We start from the raw sequence: 16,945 nt of genomic DNA on the forward strand, positions 1-16,945 counted from the left end.
GGATAGGAGACAACGAACAGCCGAAGAAGGCGGGCTTTAGAAGGCGGCATACAGGCTGCGGGGCCGGGAGCTGTAGCGAGGCCCGGTGCATGGCGGTCAGGCGGCGGACTCGGCCCTCCACAGGTCGGTGCCGATAGAGAGGCGGGGATGAGGAAAGATGCACAGCCGTAGCTATTGGGGAGGGTGGTGGCGGTGGGTTCCTTTCCCCTTCTCCTCCGCCGACGCTTTCTGAATTTGTTCTTCTTTTTGAATTTCGGAGGAGGAGGAAGAGGAGAGACCCCCCAAGTCCCTCTTTTAGGAGCGGGTGCTTTGCGCTGCGCTGCCTTTCCCTTTGCGATCCTATCTTAGGTTGGTTATATCGCCCGTCCCCCCTCCCCTTGCGTTTCAAAGCCCTTGCCGAGTTCGGCCTCCAGTGCTTGTAGTCGGCGTGCACAAAATCATCTGCGGGCATAGTGCCGGCGGTTGCCAGAGCTGCCAGTTTTTGCCTCGTCTGTCAATGCCCTCCTTAGCCCATCACTTCGAGCGGAGATGCAGCGGCCTCGTCCTTCGACGTGCCCGGTTGTCTTGAGAAAAGATTTTGCTGCTTGATTCCCTCCAGTCAACCGGAATAAATTTAAACTGTTTTTAAATTCTGTTAAAGCTGCCCAGAGTCCTTTGGGAGGTGGGAGGCATATAAATTGGATTAATAAAAAGAAAGAGAGAGATAGAGGAAGAAAGAAAGAAGGAGAGAAAGAAAGAAGGAAGGAGAGAAAGAAAGAAGGAGAGAAAGAAAGAAGGAAGGAGAGAAAGAAAGAAAAGAGGAAGGGGAGAAGGAAGGAGACAAAGAAGGAAGGAGAGAAAGAAAGAAGGAAGGGGAGAAAGGAAGAAGGAAGGAAGGAGACTAAGAAAGAAGGAAGGAAGGAAAGAAAGAAGGAAGGAAGGAGACTAAGAAAGAAGGAAATAAAGAAAAAGAAAGAAAGAAAACAGTTCTTCATTGAACTCTCATTTTCCAAATTTTTTGGTAGAAACTGTCTGATAGCAATAATTAAGGAAAGCACTTTATATTTATTTATTGATTTATTTTATTAGAGTTGGAAGGCACCTTTTAGGTCATCTAGTTCAACCTCCTGCTCAAGCACCCTATACCAGTAATGGTGAACCTTTTTTTCCATGGGTGCCGAAAGAGAGTGCACGCACGCCATCGCGCATGCGTGAGTGTCCACACCCATAATTCAATGCCTGGGGTTGGTTAAAACAGCTTCCCCCATTACTGGAGGTCCTCTGGAAGCTGGAAATGGCTTGTTTCCCAACTTTTGGTGGACCCTTTAGCCTTGTGTTTCATCCTCTCCAGGCTCCAAAGGCTTGCAGTCACTGCTATTGAGTTATATGCTTCTCGATTTTTAGGGCTTCCCAAATATTTTCCTTTCTTACTGAAAATCACTTATCAGAAACCTAATGTAAATAAAATAAGTCAATTTTTCCTTTGTGATTGGGTAGTAGTACACAAATTCATTGACTAAAGAAAAACCACTTTTACTCAATTTTGGATAATTTATACAGATTTGGGAAGCACTGATTTAGGTTTTGTGTGAACATTACCAAACTCTTCAACTTGATGGCTCAGGTTTTCACGGCTATTTTTGGTACATACTTCAAGCTATTGTACCCTATTAGCCACAGGAAAGTGTGCTCCCAATTCCTGCTAATTATTCAAAAATTTCCTTTACATAAATACTTCTCTCCAAATCCACCTGGTTCCATTTCCCCCCTCTTTCGGGGCTTTTTTTTTTTTTAAATTAAAACTTGGATTATTTCTGTTTTTTTATTTTATTGCATTTTTAAATTAGAAAATAAAGATGAAATAATATATTTTAAAAGGCACAAAGCTAGTTTAGTTGTTCAAACAGAAGATGAGAAAAAAATGATTCCTACATTCAGAGAACTCACATGTATGTAAAAATGAGAAGGATGGCACCTCAGTGATAGATCGTTTGGGTGAAATTGAAAATGTTTTCTGAAAGCCCGCTGAGACTTCACCAACCTACATAGACAATGGTGAGCTAGATGACTATTGGACAAACCTGGGCAGCTGTCACAGGATGTGGGGAAAATAAGAGGGAGTAGTATTAGATATGCTCATCGCCTTGAGTTATTAATAAAGATGGGATAAGAATCTAATAAATACAATCAGAAGTTAAAACAGAGAAGTCGTATCCAAATTTTTTGATTTCTAAAACTTCCCACCTCCACCTCATCCCATTCTAGAATCTTTTACATAAAAAGTTCATTTGTGTGTTTGAAGAAAGCAATACCACGCCACTTTTAGTTGGAAACCCGGGACTGGCAAGACTACCATTTTTGTTAACTAAATATGTATGCCTGCCATTGTGCTATTAAATGTAATGAAAGGCAGTAACAAATCTGATTTTGAAATTAGGAGGGGAAATCTCTGTTTACATCACTGGAATAGATTGTGATGGGGCATGCTTGAAGAATGTGATATGTTTAGTTTGGAGAAGACAAGACTAAAGGGAAATAAATACAAAAGCACTTTTCATATTCCTGGAGCAACATCACATGCAAAAGAAGCCTGTCTATCCCAGAAAACAAAGCAAAACTATTAAGTAACAGGAAATAATATTCAAGATGAATTCCCAGTGTAGTTTGACAGTAGAACCAACTATCAATGGAAATTGTAAAATCTTTGCTCGCTATGTTTAACAATGTTACTTAAGAATGTTTCAATTTAGGTTTGTTGGCCTAATTGGCTTTTTCCAATTTTACCTTTCTGTGCCAAAGACACTTTATAAAAATTATTCAAACTCTGAACTTTTCTCTCTGCAGATTTAAAAAGGAGTCCTTGACTTAAGAGTTCATTTAGTGACTGTTCAAAGTTACAACAGCACTGAAAAAAGTGAGTGATGACTTTTTTTCACAGATATGACCACTGCAGCATCCCCATGGTCACACAATCAAAATTAGGATGCTTGGCAAATAGTTCATATTTATTATGGTTGCAGTGTGCCAGGGTCATATGATTACCTTTTGTAACCTCCTGACAAGCAAAGTCAGTGGAGAATCCAGATTCACTTAACAGCCATGTTATGGATTTAATAAATTCAATAATTCATTTAATAACTGTGGGTAAGAAAAGTGACAAAATTCATATCAATAAAATAAAATTTTAAAAGTTATAAAACTCCAAATGTTTCATTAAGTAACATAAATTTTGTGCTCAGTTATGATAATAACTTGAGGACACTGTAAAGCATAGCATTTTCAAGCTACCTTTATGCTTGGGTTGCTTAATATTCAGTTTGGTGATTTGTAAAAATTCTTTACTTGTTATAAAGCACGAAACCTTGGATTGGCCATGTAGGGTAAGGTATCTTTACTTTCCTTATCTTGGTTTTGTCCAAATATCATGTTGTATTTCAGAGAATCTGCCTAACAGAAAAGATTCTGGTTCCAGTAAAATATATTATATTTTTGGGAGTATAAATACCGTATTGCCAGTCACCCCACAAGAGGCTGAAAATTTGGGTGCATCTTATATTCTGAATGTAGCTTTTTCAAAGCTTTTTTTCCCAGTCCTAACAAGGTGGTAATGATCTTCCCGGCTTGCGGGATTTTTTCATTGCTATTCCAAAGTTTTTTTCAAGCCCTGAGTCTTTGCAGGCTTGTTTTCATTGCTATTCCCTCCCAAAAAAAAAAGGTTTTTTTTCCAGCCCTAAACAGGATAAAATGATGTGCTGAAGCTAACCAGACTAAGGATGCTAGCCAGATGCATATCTGGTAGGTAGATTCTCTCCCCCCCCCCCCCTATTTTCCTCCCCCAAAACTAAGGTGCATCTTACACTCTGGTGCATCTTATTCTCCGAAAAATACAGTACATTTTAATTTACTTTTTAAATTTTTTCTTACCACTAAAAGTTATATACGGTACTTACTATTCTAGTAAGAGTAGCTCTGTGCAATAAAAGAAGACTCCTCCAATATTGGCTGCCAGTGCCTCTGAGGAATACAACATGGGGCAAAAAGACAACAGGGTTTTTTTGGTAATTGTTTGTTGCATAGCCAAAGTGCATTGCTGTTTCCATTTGGTTGGTCTTCTATTACTAATCCTTTCTAATGACTTTTGCCCAAGTTTATATTTATGCTTAACAGCAACAAGAAATGTGCACACAAATATGCATACCTGTTCATTTTTATTATAGCTGTGTCAGTGGGAACAATTTTTCAGTGTTGAATACATGACTAAGGAGCTGCTACCAGAACAAAATGGAGAGCTTGAGTCTACAGGCGATGACCCTTTCTGATGGGACAACAGCCTATGTTCAGCAGGATGCAGGTGGTGAGTCAGTTGAAGGCTGTAGCAGCTGTGGTCAGTGAGATTGGGATACAACAGAAATCCTAGGACTGTGATGGTGAACCTGTGGCACAGGTGACACACACAGCCATCTCTTCGGCTGTGTGTATGTAAGCCATTGCCCACTGCTTTTCAAAGTTCCGGTGTGCTGGGCAGCTGTTCACACATGTGGGAGCACTGGACACTGGAAGAGTAGCTACCTAATCTAATCTAATTCTAATCTAATTTATTAGATTTGTATGCTGTCCCTCTCCGAGGACTCAGAGCGGCTCACAACAATAAAACATCATATACAAATCCAATGTTAAAACAGTCTTTAAAACCCCTCGATTAAAACAGTCATACAGCCCAAACACACCATCCATAAAATCAAAGGCAGCTAAGGATATATCAATTCCTCCATGCCTGGCAACATAGATGAGTTTTCAAAAGTTTGCGAAAGGCAAGGAGGGTGGGGGCAGTCCTAATCTTCGGGGGGAGCTGATTCTAGAGGGCCGGGGCCACCACAGAGAAGGCTCTTCCCCTGGGTCCTGCCAGACGGCATTGTTTCGTTGATGAGACACAGAGAAGGCCAACTCTGTGGGACCTAATCGGTTGCTGGGATTCGTGCGGCAGCAGGTGGTCCCGGAGGTATTCTGGTCCGAACCTGATACGCATGTTCCCATGTTCAATGTTCAGCACTGGGAAGATGAACTTCCAATTTCGGCATGCGCACCAGCCCCCTGGTTGTTGCACGTGCATATATGTCAGAAACCGGGAGAACAGGTGGCCGATGCACATTGGAAACTGGAAGATCATCTTCCTGGCGCATGCATGCACATAGGGCGGCTGCTCTTATGGTTTCCGGTGTGTGCGCTCCCATTTCAGCACTTGGTGCCAAAACGGTTCGCCAGCATTGCCCTAGGATCAAAACATTACATACAAGGGAGAGTGAAAGGCAATGTAACTTGGATAAAGGTATCTCATTAAATATAGGTGCTTTATGTGAATTAAATTTTAATAGTACGGGTAGTCCTCAACCTTCACACTTAATGGAGCCTGCCTATTATAGTCCTAAGTGGGGATAACCATTAAGTGAGACAGCCGCTCTTAACAATTCCCACTCCTGCTCTCCCTAATGCACTAGCCAAATGAGCTCACAGGTCATTAAGTGAAGTGACAGGATGTTGCAGGGCTGTGGAGAGGCTTAACACATTCCCAGGAGTATCAAGCCAAGGCCTCCCTCACCTCATGTGCCCCAGTTCCTGCCCCTAGGGTTTCTCACAGGCCTTGGGCCTGCTTCCTCTCCCCTGGATACCTGCAGGGCTTGGGTTTCTTCCCTCTCTCCTAATCCATGCAACCTTAAACACTCAAAGAGCCATTTAGACCCATTTTCCACAGAAAAGAAAATGCCAGGAGCCACAAAGCCTGGGTGGGTGTGGCTTCCACACAGTCACATGACCCCCCCCCCCCCCAATGCTTACACAGGTTTTGTGGCTCCCGGTGTTTTCTGTGGGAAACAGGTATCTCTCTCTCTTTCTTTCTTTCTTTCTTTCTTTCTTTCTTTCTTTCTTTCTTTCTTTCTTTCTTTCCTTCTTTCTTTCCTTTATCCTTCCTTCCTTTTTCTTTCTCTCTCTCTCTCTCTCTCTCTCTCTCTCTCTCTCACTCACACACACCCACCCACCCACACACCTATATCCCCCCCTCTTGTATGTTCCCTCTTGAACCATTTCCAAAAAGAGGTGCGGGTTGGCATTTTTTTCCTGATGTTATTCTTGTTTGGGCGCTTTTTACCATATGATTTAAATCAAGAGTCATTTCAGGTTCCCAGATAAATGAATATCCCTCTGCTGTGGCTTCCTGTCAGCTAAACTGGTCCTGCCCCTTGCCCTCCTCTCCCAGTCACTCCTCACCTGGCCAGAGAAGGTAAGGGTAACACGGGGGATGGAGACTCCTCCCATATTCTAGAGTGGGAGCAAAGCACCCCTGTACTTGCTCCATCTTGTGACACGTCTTCTGGCTCTTGTTGGTTCTGCACACACCTTGGTCACTCAGGTGACTTACTCTCTGCCCTGAGATACTGGCCTGGCCCAGGTGTGGCCAGTGCTGCTGCTGTTGCTGCCTCCATGGCTTGCCCATTGCTCTTGCACTGCCTTGCGCAGCACAGGTACATTCAGTGCGCTTCATAATTGGGGAGACTGCATCCCCCCTCCTCCTGGAGCCTATTATGACACGGAGCATGGGCCACAACTGGGACGGGCTAGTGTCTCAATGTACCTAAATGTACCTGTGCTGCGCAAGGCAGTGCAAGAGCAATGGGCAAGCCATGGAGGCAGCAACAGCAGCGGCACTGGCCACACCTGGGCCAGGCCAGTGTCTCGGGGCGGAGAGTAAGTTGTGCATCTTCCTGAGGGACCAAAGTACACATAGCACCAAAAAGGGCTGGAAGAAATGTCCGTGGGATGAGGCAAGTATAGGGGCGCTTGCGCTTCCCTCCCACTCTAGAATATAGAGCGACTCTCCATCCTCTGCCACTGCCAGGCGAGGAATGAATGGGAGGGGAGGGCAAGGGGCCAGACCAGCCAGTGGTGTGTTTAGCTGGCTTGGAGCCACAGCAGGGGGACGAAAGAGCCTTATGTGACTCCGGAGCCATCAGTTGCTGACACTTGCCCTAACCTATGAGAAATTTTCTAACATGCTTTGCAACCTACCGAGGAAAAGATTCATTTCATTCCTGTGTTTAAACTATTACAAGTTTTAGTAACTGATTGCAAATGTAGCTGGTACAAGTGTACATTTTATATATTTTAAGTGGTATTGGGATCTTCTTTACCTACTTCCTTATATGGAAAAATATTATATTTATTGACAAAGACAAATGCAAAAAACCCAAGAATTCTATTAGTGCTGCCTCTGAATTTAGCATCCATATGTAAAGCTGATAATATGTTTCAGAAGAAATAATTCTAACATGATGTAACCTATGAGATTCCAGTTCATGTTCCTTAATAAGTTTTAATGGCTATGTATGTAAAAAAAAAATCATCTTGCTTCCCAGAAAATTGACAAGTGTTTCAAAATTCGTGTTTTAGAAGAGAAATTAGTCGATGGACAAGTGATTGAACTTGAAGATGGATCCACAGCTTTTTTCCAACAAGTAACACTGCAGAAAGGTGAAGTAAAATTGCTGATATGTCTCTTGTGGCCTCTTTAAAGCAATAGGAGGAACTTGTGGTCTTCTTAAAGTAGGATTACACTAGGATTGCTAGAAATTGTAATTTAGCATAATCAGGAGTTCCATAGGTGTCTCATCCCTGCTTTAAGTTCCAGTGTGGTTCCTACCAGCACCTTTTTAAACACTAGCAAAACGAATGCTGGGCGTTTTCAAAATGAGCAAATTTGAGGAAGTTTGGAAATTAAAATGGGTATGGATGGGATGGATGGAGTGCGGCATGTCTAGAATGCAGCTCAGTAAAAGTAGCATAGTTGCTCAACGACTCCCATCACCATCAATGTCGGAATTCCTTACAGGCGGTTTGTCACACTGATTTATTGTTTTAGAAGATCTTACTTTATCTTTTTAGAAATTTGTATTTAAACAAAGTAAAAGCTAGCAGGCTACAAGGAAAACACCAGTGTTGACTTTATTTATAGGAAATAAAAGTGAATATTAAAGGCATTCTTAGGAAGCAGAAGTGGTGAATAGGTACAATAGTGTATGCATAGAAAGAAAAGACAATGATAAGCAGATACATGGGGAATAACATAAGGACCTCATAGGAGTGGTGTGGAGGAGGTTCATTAGTTTCTGCTTTAACTGGCTAACCATGCTCTCTATGGCAACTCTTTGATGAAAATACTATTAGTTGCAAATTTTTTGGTGTGTCTCTTAGCTAAAGTAGCTGGAAACTTCAGTTATGCTTTTCACATATCTGTCTGTTCGTCTACCTACCTACCTACCATTCATTCATCTACCTACCTACCTACCTACCTACCTACATATCTACCTATATTTCATGTTTCTAGACTCTCCATATCCCTCAAAGGGCTCTGGGAGGTGTAATGTTGTAGCTTTATATGCATCTTAGAAGTGGCATCTAATGCTGTAGAGGTATACAGGTGACTCTTCAGTTAATGATGGAAATTGGGATCAGAATTTCCATTACTAAGAGATGTAGTTGTAAAGCATAATGGTACATGGCTGCATCACTTGGGGATGGCCCTCCCCACACACCGCATTACCATAATTAAACAAGAACCGTCAGTTGCTAAGGGAGTCCTACCTGCAAGCAGGCAGGTAAGGGGCAGTGCAGGTGGCTGCTAGATCTGGGAAGGTGCACACAAATTACCAGAGTAGCTTGCAGACTTCCTTACCAATCTCCCACTTCGCCACTTGTGGAAGCTGGCAGGGAAGGTTGCAGATAGCCATCACGTGACTATGGGATGCTGCAACTGTTTATAAGCGCGAGCCAGTTGCCAAACACCCAGATTGCCATCACATAATTGTGGGGGCATTGGGACAGGCAGAACTTTGAAGACCAGGCATAAGTAGCTGTCATTCAGTGCTGTTGTAACTTTCGACAGTCGCTGAACAGGTGGGTGTTAAATAAGGAGCCCCTATATCAGTGATGGCGAACCTTTTGGGCACCGAGTACTGAAAAGGGAGCATTTCTCCTGTGTGCGCACACTTCACGTATGCACGCATGCTCATATTGGCCGCAACCAGGAAGAAGAGCTGCGCAAGGGGCATGTGCGCCATAAAACGAACACATGCGCGCCAGCCAGCAAGTCTTCTAGTTACTGCTGTGCATGCACATGCGCCAATCAGCTGGCCGGTGCACGTGCTCGCACCAGAAAACAGAAGACCAGCTCTTCTGGTTTCTGGCACTGCCGCATGCACACTGGCTAATTGTTGCTTGTGCATGCAGATGTGTGCCAGAAACCTGGAAGAGAAACAGGCGACGCCGCTTGTGCCAGGCGACATGGCTCCACATGCCACTTTGGGCATGCGTGCCATAGGTTCGCCATCACAGCCCTATACAGTCTAGGAATTAAAAAGTATTGCACTTGCAATTGCCAGGTTGGGGTTAGGGTATTCTCTAGTGTAAAAAAGTGGCTTCTGAATACAAACTGAGGGGGGATTTTTTTGAGTGTCCTCTTTGCATTAAAATGAACAAACAATGCCTTGCATTTGCTCATGCTTTTGTTTCTACATCTAAACAAATTTAGAGTCACAGTTAGAGAAAAAGAAGAATAATTTTCACTGAATGAGTCTTATGTTTAGTTTAGTTTAGTTTAATTGGATTTGTATGCCACCCCTCTCCGAGGACTCGGGGCAGCTCACAGCATATATAAAAAGACATAGCAATACAGTTTATCCAATTAATATATTAAAAAGACCCTTAAAAATTCTAACTTTAAAACATTCACTAAATAAATCACACTAATGTTGCACTTCTGTATTCATATTCTCAAATATACCTAGGGCTGAATAGACTAAGAGGCTATTCTTCAAAACAAAAGAAGTGAACAGTGATAGGGATTCTTACTCTTGTTAAGCTTTGCTTATGTTGTGTGGCATGAAAAACTGGGCAAGTTGGTTTCTTTGAGATCACATGCGTGCTTGTGCATATTCTGATTTGTTCCATAGAATCGATCACATTTGAAGATGGTCAGCCTATTGCACTGGAAGATGGCACCATGGCTTTTATACATCACACTCCCAAAGGTAGCTCTCACTCTTTGACTCTTGTTTTCAATAAATTATCCATAAAAAGCCACTCAGCAGAAGGATTATATTGTGTGTTGCTTTTTTTTTTAATTAAAGCAACACACTCCTGGATTAAACATTTATTTGTGTTGATTACTTCAGGGCAGACTACATCAGTAGCATGATGTTTTATCTTGTATTGCACTCCCTTCTCTCTGAGAATTTTTTCTTGGATCACTGAAAAACCACAGTTTTGTGGGTAAGATATGGATAAACCATGGTTTGAATTAACCAGGAAGTTTAGAGACGAAAGGGAGAGTGCATGGCCTCTTTATTTGTTTCTGTTCTGTGGTTTGGAAGATTGGGAATATGGCTGTGTCATTTGTTTCTAATCCATATTTATAGTCATAAATGATAAACTATAAATCCATTGAAAAAACAAACCCCAATACTATTCTTCAATTGCTTCTCAACCGAATCATGAATGGATAGTTCCAGATGGTGCGCTCCATCAAAGCAACACCGTCTTTTGATTCCATCCATCTTTGACTGAATTGCAAGATCTTTTGATTCGTAACATTTGAGTTCTCAAGTATAGATTTTACTACCGATGGCCTTATTAGCTGTAGATGATCAAGGGACAAATATGTAGTGGTTAGAGTGGACATGTAGTACTACAGTGTTTGTGGTCCACTTCAGAGGGTTTTGACCCCAACACCTTGGAAGCCATCCAGCTGGAAGATGGATCCACAGCTTTCATACACCGTCCTGTTCCCACGACAATGGATGACACCTTCCTAGCAGTGCAGGAAGATGTGGGGCTGGAGGAATTGGCAGTAGAGAAGAAAGATGATGCTTTTGATTTAGATACTGGTACTACTCTGAAGGATTACACCAGTAAGGTGAGAATATTCTGCTTCTCTATGAAGATTCTAAAGCATAACTTGATCCAGAGAACTGCAATTTTAAGTGTATATAGCAGTGAAGACAACCTTCATTCCTAACTCTTATGTCCTTCCCCCTTTCCTTATTTTTACAGAAATGTAACAAAGATATTTTTCTTCTGGTTGGATTGATGAATTTATGCTCATACCATTTGCTCCTCTTGCGTTTTAAGTTAGTCTTTCATTTGTTCTGGCCACCACCAGATTGGCCCATAGATATTGATTAGGATTGTGGAGTTATTCAGATCTAAAGCACTAAAAATACTTTGGGGAAAACATGGGCATGTAAGCTGTACCCCAACACAACATGCTTAGTGTCTACTTCTTAACTACTCATACCATCATGGCTTTGGACAGTCAAAGTTGTCTTGCAAACTTTTTAGCAAAATAGAGAATACATGCATTAGCATACTAACCTAGTTAATACCATATCCATGCCACATGCAATTTCCTGCTAATGGAAAGTATATTTCCATTTTTACTATCTTTATGCAGTGTGCCAGCAATACAAAGCTCAATTTGACCAAAAGCATTTCCATTCTATATTATATATTTAGTTCTACCGTGTTTTTCCTAAAGGACGACCAGCCTTGAAAAGAAGCCCTATCATGTTTTTGAGCACATGCTATCAAATTAAACCCCACCACAAAATTAGGCAGCTTAGAAAAGTGTGTACAGTACTCCTGTTACTGATTGTTGAGTGAGAATTCTGGGAGCTATATTCTCCAAAGATCCAAAGGGTATTAATGAATATTCTGTGTAACAATATTGTAATGGATATTATTAAATATTATATATAACATGCACTACAGTGATCCCCCGTTTATTGCGTCCCCAACCATTGCGAACAGGGTACTTCGCTATTTTTCAACCCGGAAGTCAAAAATACCATCTACGCATGCGTGCCGGGCACGCATGCGTAGATGGCAGCGGCTTCCCTGGGTCTTCCCCCTCTTGCTGGCGTCAGCGAGGAGTTTCCCCACCGCCCACGCAAACTCCTCGCTGCCGCCCGCCCTTCGCCCGCCCACGCCGTTCGTTCTCGCCGCTTTCGAGCTGAATCCGGGAGCGAATTCGCTCCTGGATTCAGCTCGAAATCGGCGAGAATGAACGGCGTGGAAAAGGCGTTCCTTGCCGTTCGTTCTCGCCGCTTTCGAGCTGAATCCGGGAGCGAATTCGCTCCTGGATTCAGCTCGAAAGCGGCGAGAACGAACGGCAAGGAACGCCTTTTCCACGCCGTTCATTCTCGCCGATTTCGAGCTGAATCCAGGAGCGAATTCGCTCCCGGATTCAGCTCGAAAGCGGCGAGAACGAACGGCAAGGAACGCCTTTTCCACGCCGTTCATTCTCGCCGCTTTCGAGCTGAATCCAGGAGCGAATTCGCTCCCGGATTCAGCTCGAAATCGGCGAGAATGAACGGCGTGGAAAAGGCGTTCCTTGCCGTTCGTTCTCGCCGCTTTCGAACTGAATCCGGGAGCGAATTCGCTCCCGGATTCAGCTCGAAAGCGGCGAGAGCCAGCGCCCCCCGGACCCCCAACCCGGGTTTGGGGGGCTGCTAGGAAGCCCTCCATGCCGGCGGCAAACAGCCGCGCCGCCCCCAATCTTCGGCTCCTCGCTAGCGCTGTGGGAATAAAAACACAATCTGCACATGCGCAGAAGGTGTTTTTACTTCCGCATCACTACTTCGCGAAAACCCGCTCGTTGCGGGGGCTCCTGGAACGGAACCCTCGCAACGAGCGGGGGATCACTGTAATACTAAACTATAAGTGCACTTTGCTTTTAGGAAATCTACAAAATTACTTATTATGACTTGACATAATGTGCAGATCTAGCCACTGTGGCTTATACCAGTGTTTTTCAACTGGTGTGCCGCGGCACACTGGTGTGCCGCGAGACATCATCAGGTGTGCCGCAAAGCTCAGCTTCTGAGACCGGAAGCTGAGCTTTATTCTTCGTGCCCAGCTGGAGCTTCCCAGTGGAGGCGGCAACAAGTGTCCTTTCGGGCCCGGCGGGAGGGCAATGGCAGCAGGAACGGGAGGCTGCCGGCTGCAGCGGCCCCGGGCAGATGCTGGGGGATGGCAGCGGCGAGCAAGCGCTCCAGGGCGGAGCCACTGGCAGCACCCCGCCCAGCTGGAGCTTTCCTGGCGGGGGTGGCAACAATTGTCCTTTGGGGCCCGGTGGGAGGGCAATGGCAGCGGAAACAGGAGGCTGCTGGCTGCAGCGGCCCCGGGCACCGTTCCCTGTAGGCTGGGCACGCCTGCGCCAGCGCACCCCAAAATGCCCCCCGCGCACCCTTTTCCAGGGGCGCGCAGGGAGCCGCGGCCAACCGCCCGCCTGCCCGATTTCCCTCCGCGCGGCTGGGGAGGTGGATTCGCCGCCCCCGCCAGCCTGATTTCCCTCCAGTGGCTGGGGACGCAGATCTACCGCCCTCGCCAGCCTGATCTCCCTCTGTGTGTGTGGGGGGGGGGGAGGACGACGAACCGATGACCGGGGGCTGTCCGTCCGTGTTGGGTGGTGCAGGGCAGGCACAGGCAGCCCCAGGGGAGAACAAGGGAGGGAGAGAAAGGAAAGCGAAAGGGAGGGAGAGAAAATTGAATGAAGGAGGGAGAGAAAGAAAGAGTAAGAGGTAGAAAGGATAGAGAAAAAGGAAGAGAAAGGGAGGGGGAGAAAGGAAAGAGGGAGGAAGGGGGAGAGAAAGAAGATATGAAGGAGGGAGAAAAAGAAAGTGATAGAAAGGAAAGAGGGAGAGAAAGGAATGAGAGAGAAAGGGAGGGAGAGAAAGGGAATGAAAGAGGGAGAAGGGGTGAGAGATAGAAAGGATAGACAGAAAGGGAGAGAAAGGAAAGAGAGAAAGGGAGGGAGAGGAAGGAAAGAGAGATGAGAGAGGAAGGAGGAGACAGAAAGAGAGGAAGGAAGGAAGAGAGAAAGAAAGAGGGATGGAGAGAGGAAGGAAGAGAGAGAGAGAGGGAGGGAGAGAGAAATAGAGCGAAAGGGAGGAAGAGAGATTTTTTTGTCCAAACTTTTTTAGCCCCCCCCCCCCCCCCCCTCAATGTTCCCCAGGATTTTGAAAATATGAAAAATGTGCTGCGGCTCCAAAAAGGTTGGGAAACACTGGCTTATACAACAAACTATAGTTTTAAATCTTGGTTTACAATTATGTGTTAACGCAGCTTTGAATTTATAAAATAGCATAGAGAAAGACCTACCGCAAGGCAAAGATGGAAGATAACTTTGTACACACGTGTATTCTCATATAAATAAAAAATAAGTATGAAATTCATTTAGTGAAAACTTTTCTTCTTGCCTTTCTACAAAAATGACTTAAAATCCAGGCCTACTTCATTTAGACATTGCAAAATCAGGTTTTGATTTTTCTCCCCGTCCCTAGCAAGATTTCCAGAAGGAAGACGTGCAGAGCACTGGGAATGAACCAGGAACTCCTGACAAAGCTTACTGTTGTAGATACACTGAGTGTAGCCGCCTCTTTACCACAGCCCACCATTTAAAGGTAATCACTCTTTGTCTCCCCACAATTCAACCTATAAATACTTCTAGAGAAACTTGTCTAACAGGAAATCATGAATTTCATCACCTTACATAGGATCTGTAAGGCTGCAGTTTATCTGATAATGATGAGGGGAGGGACAGGAAATAAGTGGTTGGAAACAGCTATAATCTTTTTCTGAAGGCTTGCTCTTAGTTTACGTAGTACAATACATTTTATATAAAACATTAGTAGGATTACATTAGTTTTATTTGACAATACTTAGCCTTTCAGTGTATTTATTAAATTTATTTTGCACAGTTCGAGGTAGTGTACTTAATGTCCTCTCTGCTATTTTTCTCATAATAACCTTGTGAGGTGGGTTGGGCTAAGAGAGAGAATGACTGGTCCAAAGTCACCTACCCAGCTTCAATATCCAAAGGAGAACTAAAAAACATGGTTTCCTATTTCCTATCCAACATCATAACCACTGCAACAGATGGTTTCAAACTGGTTTTTAAAAATGTATTTCAATATTTGTAATTTTATAAATAAATGTAAACTCTGCTAATTGAACTCTCTCTTTGCTGTAAAATACATAGTTGAACAAAACTATTTACAGAACATTATAAAATATTTAAAGCAATTAATGTAGTAGTTAATCCATTAGGTTAGTGTTCTGTCGGGCTCTCTGGTAGACTCCTCCTGAAAATTCACAGGTACAAATTTCAGACACACACACACGTTTGAAAATTCAAAACAATGTTCTTTATAATGAAAAATCACTTAAACCAAGCCCTCTTTTGTATAGCAAAGAGCACTCATCTCCAAACAAACTGGTAATTTGTACAAGTCCCTTATCAGTTCTGTGATACTTAGCTTGCAGCTGTGAGGCAATTCACAGTCCTTCTTTCACAAAGTGAAACACACTATGCTCTGGTTTAGTTTCAAAGGGGGGGAAAATCAGCACGCAAAAGGTCAAAGTCAGTAAAGCAGGCACGAAACACAACGATCAGATAATCCTCCACAATGGCCAAACCCACAGGCTGCTATTTATAGCAGCCTCACTAATTACCACAGTTCCACCCAACCACAGGTGGCCTCATTTTCTTTGATAATAATCTCTCAGTTGTTGCTGCCTATGCATCGCTCTCCGCATGCGTGGCTGTATCATTAACTCTTGTTCTGAATCCAAGGTGGAGCTAGATAATTGATCTCCTTCTGAGCTGTCTGCCCCACTCTCCTCCTCCCTGTCACTCATGTCTTCTTGGTCAGAGGAGCCTTCATCATCAGATTCCACCGGGGGTGGCAAAACAGGCCTGCAGCATGTGGATGTCTCCCCCACATCCACAGTCCTTGGGGCAGGAGCTGGGCCAGAGCTAACCACAACAGGTTAGAAACCAGAATACCTTGAGTTCTAGCCCCACCTTAGACACAAAGCCAGCTAGGTGACATGAGCCAGTCACTTTCTCTCAGCCCTGGGAAGGAGTCAGTGGCAAAGCACTTCTGAAAAAGCACTTGGCCATCTTCTTGCCAAATAAATTGCAGAGTCCGTAAGGACTTGGGTGGCTTATAAGCAGTGATGGGCTACCAAACTTTTTACTACCACACTGTGGGCGTGGCTTATGCATTTTGTTTCAACATCTATCAGTGCAAATAGTGTGCTATGGGGTGGAGCTCCAAATTTTGCTACCGGAACTGCGTTCCTGGCCGTTCCCATAGGAGCCCATCACTGCTTATAAGTCTAATAAATGAAAATAAAATTAAGTTAAACTTGTCCAGGCAGTTGCTGAAAATCAGAGATGATTGAAAAGAATAAAAAAAGAATAAAAATTGAATCGGGAGTAAATAAAATTGATATTATGTGAAAATGCTCCTTGGATTTTGAAAACGTTACCTTTCATGTAATACTGTATTCTTCTTTCATTTCAGACTGACTGAAGTAGAAATTAACAGGCAGGGTTGAATGTAATGGATTTATTCAAAAAAGCAAATATTAAAATACGCATAACTTATGTATTGGTTTGTAGTATGGACTCCTTAAATCCTTCCCATCCATGTTGAAACTTTAAAAGTAGAAATTCATTGTTGCAAGGAAAACCAAAAAGTCAAACACCATAGCAGAATAGAACTGAAGAACTACATCTGATAGCACTGCAAGGAAAAATATGAGTGTCAGCCTCTTCTGTTCTCATTAGCCTAAGACTAGGCTCTTTCCTTTGTTTTGCTGAAGGTTCATGAGCGTGTCCATACAGGCGATCGTCCATACCAGTGTGATGTTACAAACTGTGGGAAAACTTTTGCTACAGGTAAGGTATTTACTGTGAAGCCTTCAGAAAAACAACATTGAAATTGTGTTGCTCTGATCGAATTGCTCATGACTGAGAATGAAGATGTACTTTAGAAATCCAAAGACCATTGAGCGATGAAAAAAGTATAAATTCAAGCTAAAGCTGTAGCTCTTATTATCTTTATTTTACAGG

General features: G+C 43.5%; 1 protein-coding gene across 2 annotated transcripts in view; it reads left to right on the top strand.

The window, feature by feature from the left end:
* ZNF76 (zinc finger protein 76) overlaps positions 1–16,945 on the top strand; it is a 30,745-nt gene continuing 13,800 nt past the window's right edge. The window contains exons 1-8 of one of the 2 annotated variants that reach the window (XM_070745313.1): positions 1–123; positions 2,824–2,893; positions 4,197–4,333; positions 7,420–7,500; positions 9,978–10,055; positions 10,737–10,939; positions 14,367–14,486; positions 16,696–16,771. In XM_070745313.1, coding sequence (XP_070601414.1) covers positions 4,261–4,333; positions 7,420–7,500; positions 9,978–10,055; positions 10,737–10,939; positions 14,367–14,486; positions 16,696–16,771 — 631 coding nt within the window. In that variant the 5' untranslated portion in view covers positions 1–123; positions 2,824–2,893; positions 4,197–4,260. Of the gene's footprint in view, positions 124–276; positions 2,035–2,823; positions 2,894–4,196; positions 4,334–7,419; positions 7,501–9,977; positions 10,056–10,736; positions 10,940–14,366; positions 14,487–16,695; positions 16,772–16,945 lie in introns of those variants that run through there. The other variant, XM_070745314.1, reaches the window with a different exon arrangement.

This window comes from Erythrolamprus reginae, chromosome 3, assembly GCF_031021105.1.
Source record: "Erythrolamprus reginae isolate rEryReg1 chromosome 3, rEryReg1.hap1, whole genome shotgun sequence".
NCBI lineage: Eukaryota > Metazoa > Chordata > Lepidosauria > Squamata > Dipsadidae > Erythrolamprus > Erythrolamprus reginae.